General features: G+C 36.2%; 1 protein-coding gene across 2 annotated transcripts in view; it reads left to right on the top strand.

Moving 5' to 3' along the window:
• The window catches only part of LRCH2 (leucine rich repeats and calponin homology domain containing 2), a 108,692-nt gene that overhangs the window by 36,166 nt on the left and 56,745 nt on the right, over positions 1–15,781 (top strand). For both annotated transcript variants that reach the window (XM_026478860.4, XM_026478858.4), the window contains exons 3-8: positions 905–1,031; positions 6,253–6,358; positions 6,438–6,574; positions 10,149–10,282; positions 15,253–15,340; positions 15,643–15,754. In XM_026478860.4, coding sequence (XP_026334645.1) covers positions 905–1,031; positions 6,253–6,358; positions 6,438–6,574; positions 10,149–10,282; positions 15,253–15,340; positions 15,643–15,754 — 704 coding nt within the window. The remainder of the gene's footprint in view (positions 1–904; positions 1,032–6,252; positions 6,359–6,437; positions 6,575–10,148; positions 10,283–15,252; positions 15,341–15,642; positions 15,755–15,781) is intronic.

Raw genomic sequence — 15,781 nt, 5'->3', positions numbered from 1 at the left:
ATGTGAGGTACACTGAACATGGCCTGACACATAATAAACACTCAATAAATGTTAGTTGTTGTTATATTTAAGTGTATCCACAGAGATAGGAATGTTTTATCAACTTGGAACTGAGGTAAAGGTGTTAGTGGGCTCACCCTAAACCCATAAGGAAAGGGAATGGGTTAGGGTTACTATATGTGTTTGAAGATGTATTTCTTTTTTTTTTTTTTTTTTTTTATAGATTTTATTTATTTATTCGACAGAGATAAAGACAGCCAGCGAGAGAGGGAACACAAGCAGGGGGAGTGGGAGAGGAAGAAGCAGGCTCATAGCAGAGGAGCCTGATGCGGGGCTCGACCCCATAACGCCGGGATCACGCGCTGAGCTGAAAGCAGACGCTTAACTGCCGTGCCACCCAGGCGCCCCTGAAGATGTAGTTCTATTAATTCTTTCATAGATTTGAACTTAGTGCATGCAAGCTTATCCTTGGAACCTTTCCTTTGTTAGAAGCATGGAGCTATTGAATGCAGTGAAATGATACCAGAGAACAAGGTTCTGGCATTTTCTAGCTCAGAAGAATGATTCTGGGTTTTGAGAGCTGATGGTATGTGAGAAAATATCATAGGTAACAACACAGGCTTTGCAGTCTTTTGTGACTGGGCAAGTCCCTTAGACAGTTGAAACCTTTGTTTTCTTTTTTGTATAATGGATATAATAGTACTGCCTGTCTTATGGGGTTAATGTGAGTATTAAATGAGATAGTGCATTTAAGGATTTTAATGTAATACAGAGTAAGCACTCTAAATGATGGTCATTATTTGGTGAAAGCTTTTTATTTTACTTTTAAGGTGATTTGTTCACCTCAACATAATGTGAGAGATTTCAGACATATCCCATAATGAGACTTTCTTATTCTTTTCAGTCGAAATCTTTTATCAACATTGCCAAAATACCTATTTGATCTTCCCCTTAAAGTTTTGGTCGTCAGTAATAATAAACTGGTATCCATTCCAGAAGAAATTGGGAAGTTAAAAGACTTAATGGAATTGGTGAGTAAAATAGTTGCATTGATATGTATAATATAGAATATACATAACACATACCTTTATATTTTGGAAGATTGCTCTTTATGAAATTTCAGTGTAATTTTTTAAAAAAGAATAACTTGGTATATCCTTATGTTCACCTTAGTAAAGTTTTGAGATACTATTGCTTGTGTCTGATATTAGCTCATAGCCACAGTGAAAGCCTGGTTGTTCCTTAGTCCTAGTGAGGTTAAAAGGTTTGCTTTATAAGTTTTAAGAAATGCTTTTCAAACCGATAAGCATTTGTCTGTCCATTTTGGGGACAGACCAGGAAAAGATAAGTTTTAAAGGTTTTACAGGGCTACTATGAAAGCCTCAGAGAAGGGGGATAGAGGAAGAGAATACAATGCCTGCAAACAATAGAATGAACAAAATAACTCTTCTTCTCGATATTGTCATGTGATTTTATAACACTTTTGGGACCAAGATAAATGGAGAGAGGCCATTACATATAATTAATTATAGAAATACAGGAATAATTTAATTACCTTGACCAGAACATTTTAGGTATTAAAGGATATTGAACTTTGAGAGAAACATACTTATATCCTCAAAGCATTGACCTATTTTCTCATCTTTCTGTTACTTTTGTAGGGGGACAAGAGCAGGTCACCCCAAGATGGGCTACTTTGGCGTGATTATTTTGAGTTGAAAGCAATCAAACCAACAGATTTAGGAAAAGCTCTTTACTTCCCCCTCAGCTGCCTAAATTTACATTGGAAAGGAGAGCCTCTACCAGGAAAGGCCCTATTAACAGAGATTCCTCTTTACCTATTTAACTTTAACTAACTTATTTGAATAACTGAGCACTGCTTTATTTTCCAAACATCTTCTCTCACCTTCCTGCTAATAATGGTCTTCCTCCCCTTTGTTTTCCCAGACTCCTACCCATCTCCTTAGCCCAGGATGTCACATAAGCATCCTGTTGCCTATCTTTGGAATTTCATGTTTGTATGGATTCTCCGTACTTACGAAACTGAATTTGATTTTCTCCTGTTAATTTGTCTCATGTTAATTTGATTCTTAGTCCAGCTAGAAGGACTTTGAAAGGCAGAGGACATTTCTTTCTTCCCAACACTTCCACGTCAGTACAATATACCTTGCTGTTGTTTATTTTTATTTTTTATTTTTTGTTTTATCTTGAGTAATGCTTTCCCAATACATAGACATTTTTAAAGTATTCTTAAGTATGACTTTATTACGTGTGGAGGGCCAAAAATTTTCTTGGGGAACTTATCTACGATTATACAGTGGCAAATTAATGTGCAAATAGAATGTAATGAACAGAAATTTCAGGAATGTCGTTCTTTTATTTCTTTTATTCATTGATGCATGTGCAATTATAACATAAGGGGAGTGCCTTGAACTTAGTCCTCTTACAATGTTTTAGAAATATATAATTGTAGCCACTTGCTAATGAAGGAATCCCTGACATATTTAGTTGTATATTTTCAGTAGTGGATAAATCTCTTTTTTTGTGTGACCAAGGCATCCCTTATTCTCTTTTGCAAAACTTTGTTATCTTTATTATTTTGAACTAAAATACATGCCCCTATCACTTTTATCCATTGGTCTTGGGACTACCACGTGAAAAAGTATAGATAATGACAACTTTTCTTCCCTTCAGGTATTTGTAATCTGTCATATGTCTACTCTCCATTTTACCAAACTCTAAGACCTGTTTTTCTGTAGCTTAAACATCTGTTACTTTTATTCCTTTCTATATTTTCTATATTTCTATTCTTCATTACTTTTTATTTTTAGCTATTTCTTTTTCTTTTCTTTCTTTCTTTTTTTTTAAAAGATTTTATTTATTCATTCGACAGAGAGAGAAAGAGAGAGAGAGAGAGACGGCCAGTGAGAGAGGGAACACAAGCAGGGGGAGTGGGAGAGGAAGCAGGCTCCCAGCGGAAGAGCCTGACGTGGGGCTAGATCCCAGAGCGCCAGGATCACGCCCTGAGCCCAAGGCAGACGCATAACGACTGAGCCACCCAGGCGCCCCTATTTTTAGCTATTTCTATCCTGAAAATGTTTCCTTTTATTAAGGTTCCTTTTAACATTATATTCACAAATGAGCAGAAGATTCTAGAGGTGGTTTAACAAATTCATAGTAAAGGAGGACCAGTATTTTCTTGGACCTAGATACTGTTAATATTTTTAAAATTTTATAAATATTATACTTTATTCTATGGCTGTATAATTTCTTTTTCTTTTGTTTCATTCAGTTTTTGACACTATGTTCTAAATTATATTACATGAGATAGTTTTGGGATAAATAAAATTTTAAAAATATTTAGGATTTTTAGATTTATTCTAGTATTTTTAGCTAAATAGACTATTTTAAACTATTAAATACCATGTTTCACTAGGCACTATAAAATTATTGTGCTTTTATTTAAATTCTTGAAATCAGTTAACAGTGGATTGATAGCATTAGGATGGCTAATTGACAGTTGTAAATCACATAATGAATTTGTGGGTGTTACCTGTCATTGGTGTATTTCCCATGACACTGTTCCACAAGAATGTGGTAGCCAACTACAGTGAAATTGTCCTTAGAAACCTAGGAAATATTCTCGGGTCTCCAATCCCCAGCCGAGTACTTTTTAGAGTACCCATTGGTGAGTGGGTCAGTTTTTTGTGCTTGGGTTTATTTCTTCAGGGCAGCTATCACATTTCTATGGATTTTTATATGGAAATCTCTAGTATTAGATACTTTTTGTAGGAAGCAATAGTATTAACTTAAAGGCCATTTTCCCAAAATTTTCTTATCTTTCATTTCTGGTAATAGCCTATTCTCAACCTAGCAGCTAAGGTGATCCTGTTGAAACATAAGTCAGATCAAGTCATACCTCTGTTTAAAAGTTTCAGGTTTCTTTCTTTTCTTTTCTTTTTTTTTTTTTTAAAGATTTTATTTATTTATTTGACAGAGAGAGACAGCCAGCGAGAGAGGGAACACAAGCAGGGGGACTGGGGGAGTGGGAGAGTGGGAGAGGAAGAAGCAGGCTCCCATCGGAGGAGCCTGATGTGGGGCTCGATCCCGGAATGCTGGGATCATGCCCTGAGCTGAGGGCAGACGCTTAACGACTGAGCCACCCAGGCGCCCCAAAAGTTTCAAGTTTCTGTTCACATATCCTTTGAGTAAAAGCCTAAGTTGTTCCCCTTCCCCCAGTGTACTCTCCCCCCCACCTTGCCCACTTCCTTCTAGTTACACTGGATTTCTTGCTGTTCTTTGGTACATGTCAGGCATGTTTTGCCTAAGAGTCCTTTTACATTTATTGTTCCTTATATTCCTTTCTTATATATTGGCAAGGCTCATGCTCTCAGCTCTGATAATACTGATGAGTTTGGGGAATATCAGTGAGGTTCAGTGGGGGTGGAGTCCGGAGCCGACGACCAAGAAAGAATTCTTGAGGCGTCTTTGGTGCAAAATTGGTGGTTTATTAAAGCACGGGGACAGGACCCGTGGGCAGAAAGAACTGCTGCCCCGGGTTGTGGGGGGCGGCTGATTATATACCATGGGGTTGGGGGAGGTAAGGAAAAAAGGGAGGTTGAGAAAATACTTTCATATGTTAAAGAAGATTCACAAGATACCGGAGGCCTTGCCATTGTCGAGTTAAGATTGTTTTTCCCTCTAGCAAGGCATTAACATTAAGATGGTTGGGAACTTCCTGGAGGCTGCAGATTTATAAGGACATTTAATCGTATCTACATTCCCTTCCGGAAGCTAGGTTATTGGTAGAAATGTTCCGTTCTTGTAAACTGCTAAGACATTTGCAAACTGAGGGAGACTTAAATCTTGCAGGATTGTGGTCTCTATAGGTTAACTATTTCTTTGTCCTTTACGGCAGCCAGGAGTGCCTGGGGAATGTCACATACATCCCCTGGTGGCGGCGGGGGTGGGGGGGTTTGCGGGGTGTCAGTTTCTGCTTTGTCCTCAGCTGGCCTTCGGTTCCCTCATCAACACTGCTCATCAGCTTCTCCATGAGACAATCTAAATTGCTAATATCCTTCCCCATTACTATTAGCACTGCCGTTTTCCTTTACCCTGCTTTTTTTCCCCCACAGCACTTATCACCTGTCATATTATGTAATCTACTCTCCTTGCTAGAATGTAAGAAGCTCCATAAAGAGCTATGAGGACAGGAACTTTTGTTGGTTTTATTTCTTAGTGTGTCCCCAGCACCTAGAACTGGGCCTAGCAAATAGTTGGTATTTGATAAATGTTTGTCATTGAGTGAAGATGCCTTAGATATAGTATGAAAGAAGTATGTAAGATACATTTTTCTAATCATCTTAGCTATATTGCATTTTTCCCTACATGGCTTTAATATTCTTCTGAATTTATCCTCCTGCCTTTTTAAATTTTTGATATAACTGAATATATGTGCCACTTTAATCCCTCCAAGCTAATATAATTTCCAGTGAAAGTTGAAAATTGGGAGCAGTTGCAGTAGCATGTGAATTTCATTTGCAGTGTGTCTGGAATGACTGCTGTGTGAGATCTTGTTGCAGATTTTTCTTCAAGAGGAGGAAGAGGAGAGCACAGTTAAGCTGTCTCTTACTATGGAAAAGTGGTATCCTTTACCTTTAAATCAGGACTTGCATTTTAATTTAATCTTGAGACACTTCTGATTCAGATCTCCTGGAAAGTCTTTGGGTTATGCGGTGGGCCGCAGAATTTTGAGCTTGTAACCCCTCATATTTTGTATCCCTTTGAGAAAGAGGTTTAAATTGATTCTGACCATAGTCTTTGGTTCTTCAGCTCATGTTTGTAAATCCTTGAATCTCTCAGCTTCTGCCTAACAGAGTAGCTTGAAATACTATAATAGACAGATTTTCACAGTGATTGATAGTCGTTTTTTATTTTACCTCTGAATGAAGAGCACCTGGGTTATCCTTATAGTTCTAGTTTTGGTTGAGGAGAGTGGTCTTTGGTTGAGATTTTCAAAAGGCTGAATTATGTAGTACTAAGTTATAACTTCAGTGTTGCACAGAAAAATTTGTTAACTGCTAGATTGACTTCATGATGTAATATAAATAGAAATCTTCCAGATAAGCCATTTTTAGAGAAACAACATTTGAGGTAACTTTTGCTAGCTATTAGCCATGTGCTTTAATTTTAAAATGGAAATAGGTATCTCTCAGTTAGTTTGTTATAATTTTATTTTCTTATTTTCCTTAGGATATTAGCTGCAATGAGATTCAGGTCCTTCCCCAACAAATGGGAAAATTACATTCACTTAGAGAGCTAAATATAAGAAGAAATAATCTTCATGTGTTGCCAGATGGTAAGATGCTCATTATTTTTACTGAAATGAATAAGAGAGTAACTGTGTCAAATTTAATTTATCTTTCATTTCTGAACAGAATTAGGAGATCTTCCCTTAGTCAAGCTGGATTTCTCTTGTAATAAAGTGACTGAAATTCCAGTTTGTTACCGGAAGCTGCATCATTTACAAGTAATGATTTTGGATAACAATCCATTGCAAGTACCACCAGCGCAGGTTTGTAATAAAAATATGATACTTGTTACTTCTCTTTTTATTCATAATTATACATCAAATTGGTAAATTAAAAAGCATCAGAATTAGGAGTCAGTTTGTTGTTGCGGCCTTATTGTCTAAAGGAGCTTTTCTGAGAAGTGAGTTTTGCACTTTGGTAGGAGATTTAGCTTAGCTTCTAGAGAAGAGGATTTCGAAAACCTAGATCTATAATTCTATCAGTGTTCTTTTAAAAACATAGGCTGTGGAGTCTCTCTGCCTCTGTCCTACTCAGGTATGTATCTACTTGACATTTGTTGCGTGATTGATTGGAACACATTCTTAGCACTGGTAGATGGAATCTTAACAGAGCAAAATATGAGTGGAAAAGTATTAATTCAGCCTTTGAGTTGGAGGATTAAATCCACGTGGGGTCTATTGAAATGATATTAAAGGAATATACTAAGATATAAACCCATAAGGCCAAAGGATGAGAGAGAAGAGGGCAGCAGGGGAGAGATGGCAACAGAATTTTGGAAAATGGAAGACAGATGAAATATTGGAAACTAGGGTCTTTACTTACACTGGCACAAGAGAATCTGGCTGAGGAGGCACATGGCAGTGAAATGCCAGCCTCTTCTCTACTTCCAATCTATGTTCCCTTGCTTGGTTGCATACATCCAGAAGACGGGTTGCCTTTTTCTTTCTACAAAGGTACATTCCGCTCATTCCAAAGGAGTTGCTTTTTCTAATTCAAATAAAGTCTGGCTGGGGTGCTGGTAGTAGCTGCCTTAGCAGAATGGGGAAAGCTGAAGCTTGGATATGCTATGGGAGAAGGCAATAAGAAGAAGGTTGATTTACTGTGTTAAACCTAGGAATGGTTTGCGTATTGGAGGAAACATATAACTGAATAGAATGAAGAAAGACTAAAAATATGAAGGTCTGTAGAATTGTCTTAAGGCAGTGCTGTCCAGCAGAGCTTCCTGAATTATAGGAACGTTCTATAATTTGAGCTATCTGATACCATTGCTGCTTGCTACATGTGGCTATTGAATACTTGAAATATGGCTGGTGCACCTAAGGAACCAAAATTTAAATGTAATCTTATTTTGATTAATTTAAAATTAAATAGCTTCATGTGACTAGTGGCTGCCATATTGGACACCACAGGTCTAAGATTTGCACCCTCAGATTCTTGCTCTTAGCTCAGTGATGTAGCTGGCCCTCACCTGCCTTAGCAGAAGCCTGGGGTTTATTCGGTAGTAGAATAGGTAGGTAGATTCTCTCAGATTCTCTGCCTTGACTCAGCAGCCAAATGACTATTGCTCCTTGCCTCAGCAGAATATTTTCTTGGTCATAATACTGTAACTACTGGGTTTTGATTTAATTGTGACATATTTGTAATAATAGCAAAGGTACATCTAGTGCTTACTGTGTTCCAGGTGCGACTGAAATGCTTTACATGCATTAATTTATTTAATTCTTGTAGTAACCCTATAAAACAGGTACTGTCATTATACCTCATTTTATATATGAGGAAACAGAGGCATAGAAGTTAAGGGACTTATTCAGTGCCACATAGCTAACATGTGGTACTGCTGGTTTCAAACCAAGGCAGCCTGATTCCAGTCCAAGCTCTAACCACGAGGCTATGCTTCTGAAGGTGGAAGTAAGTTGCTAGGGATTGAAGATGGGACGATGGTATGGTGTTGTTGATTATATGATGATATGATGATGTGAGACTAGTTATAGTAGTAGTAATATAAGAAATCTAAGTCCTCATTTTCCTTAGTAAGACCTCGACAAGTAAGATCTATAACTAAAAAAATAAAACAGTAGAACCATGTTACTGATAAATATAAAGGTAAGTAGCAGATAACCAACTAAAAGTTGATATGTGGGGGCTAGGTCTTGGAGATTGAAAGGGGTGGAATGGGGGATTAATTTTTTGTTACCAGTTTTATAATTCTCTTTGATTTTAAAACTATGTACATGAATTACTACAATAAAAAATTTGTAAAAGGAGGCACCTGAGTGGCTCAGTTGGTTATGCATGTGACTTCAGCTCAGGTCATGATCTCAGGGTCCTGGGATTGAGCCCTGCGTAGGGCTCCCTGCTGGTCCTCTCCCTCTGCCCCTCCCTCTGCTTGTGCTCCCATGAGTTCTCTCTCTTTCAAATAAATAAAATCTTTAAAAAATTTACAAAAGAAAAGAATTCACCAGTATTTAATTTGGTAATGAAAGATAATTATTTTTTGGTTTATACAGATAATGGGATATATCTTAATTGGTAGTATATTTATATTCTAATAGCTCAGAAGTTTTCCTTTTAAATGAAAATTTTCAGTGGTCAGGTCAGATTTGGTGTCTATTACAATTATCTAAGAAACATTCTTTCTTTATACCAGGAATGATAATTACCTTTAAATGTACTTTTCCTACTGTTTTGTTTCTTACTGTTTTCTTTGTTGATTATTTTTGCATATATTTGTAGGTTATGTGAGCCCATAAAACAAAACATTTTTGATTATAGTTTTCTTAACATTTTTTTTTAAAGTAAGTTCTACACCCAGCGTGGGGCTTGAACTCATGACCTCAAGATCAAGAGTTGCATGCATGTGTTTCCTACTGAGCCAGCCAGGTGCCCCATGATTATAGTTTTTGAGAAATATTTATTTGATATTACTCATGGTGACTGCAGTTAACATTTGTAAAGCTGACTTACTGTTTTCTTACTGCTCATTGTCTGTCTTTTTTATATAGAATACTTTCTTTCACATAGTATTTTACCCCTTATTATTCCTTTTCTCCATCGCCAATGAAAATGACTTTTCAGGATATTACCTTATTTGAATTGGCCATTTAAAAAACTATTTTATTCTCACTGGCCTACTAATGTGTCTTTCAACAAATTAATTTTTTCTATATTTACATTCTTTTGATTAACTTTCTTCCAGTGTTTAGACCAAACAATTTAGTGGTTTTGATAAGATTACTTTTTTTTTTTTAAAGATTTTATTTATTTACTTGAGAGAGAGCAGGGGTAGGGGGAGGGGCAGAGAGAAAGGGAGAAGCAAGACTCCCCACTGAGCAGGGAGCCTGATGCAGGGCTCTATCTCTGACCCTGGGATCACAACCCAAGCTGAAGGCAGATGCTCAACTGACTGAGCCACCCACATGCCCCTGATAAGATTGCTTTAAAGAATTACATGGGTAATTTTTTTTTTTTCTGTTCTCATCACTGCAATGACTATATTTCTTTTCACTTTTTTCTAATAAAAGCAACTTTTATGAATTATAGATTTTATATTTAGTGATTTGTATATTGTACTTTTGGCAAGAAAACCTGAGTGAGATATAGAAAAATTCACTTATTTTTTTCTAGTAAGAATAGAAACAGTGAAAGAATTTTAGTTTCTATTATTGTCAAATGTTTTATAAAGTATCAGCAGTACAAATTGTTCAAATATGTAAAGTATTATGATTGTGATGTCTCAGCATAATTTTAAGATTATTAAAATATATAAATAAATTGGTAGGTGAAACTTATATTTGGACCTATATAATTAAATCTACTTTCTCAATTATTTATTGACAGATATGTTTAAAGGGTAAAGTACACATATTCAAATACTTAAATATCCAAGCATGTTGCAGAATGGATAAGAAACCAGATTCTCTGGATCTTCCATCATTGAGTAAAAGAATGCCCTCCCAGCCTCTCACAGACAGGTAATGTAATATTCTTACAGTCTCATTTCATGATTGATATCTTCTCTGTATGTAGAAGATATTTATTAATCTTGAGTGTACTGAATATATTTAGATTGATTGGCCTGGTGTTAAAATCAATAACTGACTAAAGTGAAATCTCACCATCATAGAATGAAACTTGTGATAATAGAATAAATTTGGGATTTTCTCAAAATATTAATTAGCACTAATATTTTAGTAGTAAAATGTAAACGTTTGACATTATAGTACAGAAACACTAATTTCTCCGCATTTGACAACTGTTAATTTCTCTACTACCATCACTCTATTGTACTAACCAGTATTGTAATAACTACGGAATTTGACTTTGAACTGAGGTTAGTGGAAGAGCAAGAGATTTTAGGGTACCTTTCTTCTTCATCTTCTTTATTTTTTATGTCTAGCTCAAAGATGATTTATCATTGGTATTCTTTATGATATTCTGTATGATATTGATACTCTGTATGATATGAAAATCTCCTCCTGAGATTTGAAATGGTAGATTTGGCTATCTGTTTTTAATTCATCCTTTTGGGATATAGGTTGGTCTGAAAGATTTTATGGAAACATAATTCCATCCATTAATATGGAAAATAATTTGGAATGGGGTGAGACTACAGAAAGGGAGACTACACTCTTGCCTAAAATGTTAAAAGGTTTGTCATTTTATTCGTGCCAAAATTTAGACTAATTGGAATGACAGTATTTTAAGTACTGTTCTTGAATTCCCAAATAGGACATTTTCTTAAATATTTCTGTTGCCTAAGTAAAATTAAATATCTAAACATTATATTTAATACCTAAAGATTAATTTGTTTATTATTGTGAATGATAATAGACCAAACAATTCTACAAAAACTAGACTTTATTCATACTCTAACCTCTATTAGTTTGCTTTATATTTATTTAAAAATGAATATGCTTTAGTAATGGCATTCATTAAACTAGTCATTTATTTATTTCACAAGTATCAGTTGGAAAAAAACCCCCAGTATCAGTCAAATGCCTACTGGCAGGCTCAGTGTATGTTTTGTTGAATGATGTATTCCTTGGTGTTGGCCCTCATGGAGTCCACAGTGTAGTGGAGGAGTTAGTCAGCAAACAAAGCAAAGAAGTAAATATACACATACACACATACGATTGCAAATTGTGGCAAGTGTTGTGAAGGAAAGAAACATATTTCAGGAGTGTGGTCGGTAAATGTCGCTTTGGGAAGGTGAGGTTTTAAGTCAAGACCTGAAAGGAGAAAAGCTAGTTGTGTAAAGACTGAGGGGAAAGAGCATTTCAGACAGAAAGAATGACATCTGCTAAGGCCTTACGTTAGGAAGAAACTTGGTGTGTTAAAGAAACTGAAAGACCAGCATGATTGGAACAGAGTGGCTGAAGGGTACAGATGTACAAGTTGATTTTGGAGAAGTAGTCAGGGCTCGAGTCATGTGGGTGCTTTGGAGGCTGTGGTAAGGAGTTTGAATTTTACTTATAGTGCAATGGGAAGTCAGTGGACAGTTACAAGCAGGAGAATAGCATGATCTGATTTATGTTTTAAAAAAGAGCTATTTTGGCTCTTATAAGGAGAACAGGTTGGACGTAAACAAAAGCAGAACCACAGGTACTAGTTAGGTTGTTGAAGTACTTCTAAGAGATCAAGGGGTCTTGAATAGGGTGATTACAGTGGAGATGAAAAGGAGTGGACAGGATTGAGATATATTTTGGAGATGGTCTCTAGCAATGATGTCCAATAGAAATGTAATATAAGCTACATATATAATTTTGCATTTTCTTGTAATCCATTAAAAAAAAGTAAAAATGAAACAGGTGAAATTAATTTTAATAATATGTTATTTAGGGATGCCTGAGTGGCTCAGCCAGTTAAGCGTCTGCCTTCGGCTCAGGTCATGATCCCAGGGTCCTGGGATTGAGTCCTGCATCGGGCCTCCTTGCTCAGTGGGGAGCCTGCTTCTCCCTCTCCCTCTGCCTGCTGCTCCCCCTGTTTGTGCTCTCACTCTGACAAATAAATAAATAAAATCTTTAAAAAAACTAAAAAATAAAAAAATCTTTAAAAAATAATATGTTATTTAACCCAGTATATTCAAAATATCATTTCAACATTTAAATCGGGTATTTTTCATTTGTAGCACATTTCAGTTTAGACTAGCCACATTTGAAATGCTCGGTAACCATATATGATGGCTAGTGGCTACTCTATAGAATAGCTCAGGTTAATAGAGTTTATTTAATGAGGTGACTCTTGGGTATGCTAATTTCCTACTCATAGCCTGTATTGAACTACTTAGAAGATTCAGGTATGCACTTTCCACTTTGACACTCATGCCTTTGGCTTTATAGTTCTTACTACCTAGAATAGCCTTCCATGCCTTGACTATTTTGTAAACTCTTACTCTACATAGGTAGGCATTATAGTAGTTAAGTATATCAGCTTTTGGAGTCAGACACATATGCCCATGAAGCCCTTCTCCAGCTCTTGATAGCTTTATGTCTTGTGTCACAACGTCTCTAGTCCTTAGGTTCCTTGCATGTAAAAGGGAAAATAATCATACGGATGCTGTCAGGATTAAACTAAATAATGTAGATAGAGTACTTAACACAATGCCTAACCCAAACAATTCCTCAACAAATAGCTTATTACTATCATTGTCAACTATTACAAATACACATATATTTTAGTATAGTACATGGATATATTATTGTGCAGTGGTGGCAGATAGATTTTGGTTCTAATCATGGTTTAACCTCTTAATTCCTCTGTAGCCTGTGTAAGTTATTTAATCTCTCTGAGCCTGTTTCTTTATTTAAAATGTTAACAATACCCACTTCATAAGCTTGTTGTGAGGATTAAATATGTGCTAGGCAACTAGTTCAAGAAACAATATTCAGTAAAGGTTACATTTTTTCAGGGCACCTGGGTGACTCAGTCAGTTGGGTGTCTGCCTTCAGCTCAGGTCATGATCCCAGGGTTCTGGGATCGAGCCCCACATTGGGCTCCCTGCTCAGCGGGGAGCCTGCTTCTTCCTCTCCCGGTCCCCCTGCTAGTGCTCTCTCTCTCTCTGTCTGTCAAATAAATAATCTTTTAGAAAAATTTTACATTTTTCCCCTGGGAAGATAACTTTTATAAGCTTCATTAAAAAAATATATATCTATTAAATATGAATATAATCATATTGTAAAAAGAAATATGTAATAAGAAATTTATAAGAAAAAATAATTTGTAAAAAGAAATAATGCATAAATTGCAGAATGTAAGGATTATAAATAAAATATGATGTGTATCTGGCACAGTAGCTAATACAGTGTAGACACTCAATAAATGATAGCAAGTATTGCCTCTCTTTATCCTTCAAGACTAAGCTCAAATGCCACTTTCTTGGGTGAAGCCTTTCCTAAACTTACCAAGAATTGATTTCTCTTTTCTCATAGTACTTTATATTGACCTTTGTCATAGTCTTCAAAATACATAAACATACTTCCTCTCTGGGCTGAGAGCCCTTTGAGGCCAAACATTTTTTAATTCATCTCATTTCATTTCAAGCATTCAGCATAGTGCCTGACACTTACTTGGTAATTGCTTACCTGAGTTTATTGATACACTCCTGAGAAGTATACACATCAGTATTTGGGGAAGAAATAATAGCATAGTGATTAAAATCAGGGACTTTAGTGTTAGATTCTTGAGATCAAATTTAAACTGCCATTTGTAAGTTGTGGGTCATTGAGTAACTTGTTTAATCTGTTCTGGTCTCTCTTTCCTCACCTGCAAAACAAGAAAACACCAACCTCCTAGAATTTAAACAAGGCATGTATGAGGTATCATCTTTAAAGCACTTAGCCTAATTCCTGGCACATAAAAAATGGTCTGTATAGAGTGTATGCGAATTTGCATGTATGTAAATTTGCAAAGTAAAGTGAAAAATACTTTGCAACCTGGGTGGCATACTGTTGTGTAATTCAGAAATTTGCAAGGACAGCTCTATCCTCATACCAAAACAATTGCTTATTCACTGCTTTGCTGACTTTTTTTTTTTTTTTTTGCCTTTTCTCTTAATTTTTGGATGGGCATTATTTATAAAGCTAAAGCATATTTTTAGAGCTAATGAAGAAACTATGAATTGAAGTTAAAAAATATTTCAGTGTTCTATGGTGAAATTTGTTAAACCAGAAAAATAGAAAAGTCTCTCATTAAGGTCATTTTCTAGCAGGACTCTCTGCTTTTCTGAATCTCTCAGGAGAAGTAATAGGTTAATTAAGAATTGACACTTTTTTTTTTTTAAAGATTTTATTTATTTATTCGACAGAGATAGAGACAGCCAGCGAGAGAGGGAACACAAGCAGGGGGAGTGGGAGAGAAAGAAGCAGGCTCATAGCGGAAGAGCCTGATGTGGGGCTCGATCCCATAACGGCAGGATCACGCCCTGAGCCGAAGGCAGACGCTTAACCGCTGTGCCACCCAGGCGCCCCAACAATTGACACTTTAAAGATTTTATTTATTTTTTCGAGTGAGAGGGTGTGTGTGTGCACGTGCGCCTGTGTGCACATACACGAGCTGGGTGGGGGAAGGATCAGAGAGGGGAGGAGGGAGAGGGAGAAGGAATCTCAAGCAGACTTCCTGCTGAGCGTGGAACCTGACTCAGAGCTGGATCCCACAACCCTGAGATCATGACTTGAGCTGAAACCAAGAGTTGGACACTTAACTGACTGAGCCACCCAGGTGCCCAACAATTGACACTTTACAACAGAGCACATCAGGGAAAATATTACATGAGGGCTATGAATAAAACATTTTATAGGAAGATTCCTGATATTTTCCCTTCATGTCCTTAAGGATTTTAGACATCAAGAGAATGCATTCTGTATCATCTAGGGAAATTTTAGGTCAAGTTTGTATTTATTTAAGAAGAAAACCCTAATTGCCCTTAGAATTTCTATTTCCATAGTATGGAAGACTTTTATCCAAATAAAAATCATGGCCCTGACTCTGGAATTGGAAGTGATAATGGAGAGAAACGATTATCTACAACAGAAGTGAGTCTTTTCTATTGCTGATATTTTATTTTAAAATTTTGTTAGAGTTTTGAAATAGGTAGACACTTGCACACACTTGATATATTTTGCTTAAAAATATCATTATTACATTTTATGACTTCAAATGAAAAAAAGGACATGCACATTTTTAGAAGCAGAGCAGTAACCTAACATATTAATTTTTGGTTTGAGAACTGGAGATGTAAAGCAGATATTCTACGTGTCCTATGTGAAATTAAAGCAACTTAATCCTATTCTATGTTTAAAATGCCTCATTTGTACTTTGTGCTTATTTCTTTCAGCCATCAGATGATGACACAATCAGCCTTCACTCTCAAGTCTCAGAATCAAATAGAGAGCAGACATCAAGAAATGACAGTCACACAATAGGAAGTAAACCTGATTCTCAGAAAGGTAATTCATATGGTGTCTGCTATTTTT

This window comes from Ursus arctos, chromosome X, assembly GCF_023065955.2.
Source record: "Ursus arctos isolate Adak ecotype North America chromosome X, UrsArc2.0, whole genome shotgun sequence".
Classification (NCBI taxonomy): Eukaryota; Metazoa; Chordata; class Mammalia; order Carnivora; family Ursidae; genus Ursus; species Ursus arctos.
This window is presented reverse-complemented; position numbering and strand designations above follow the sequence as displayed.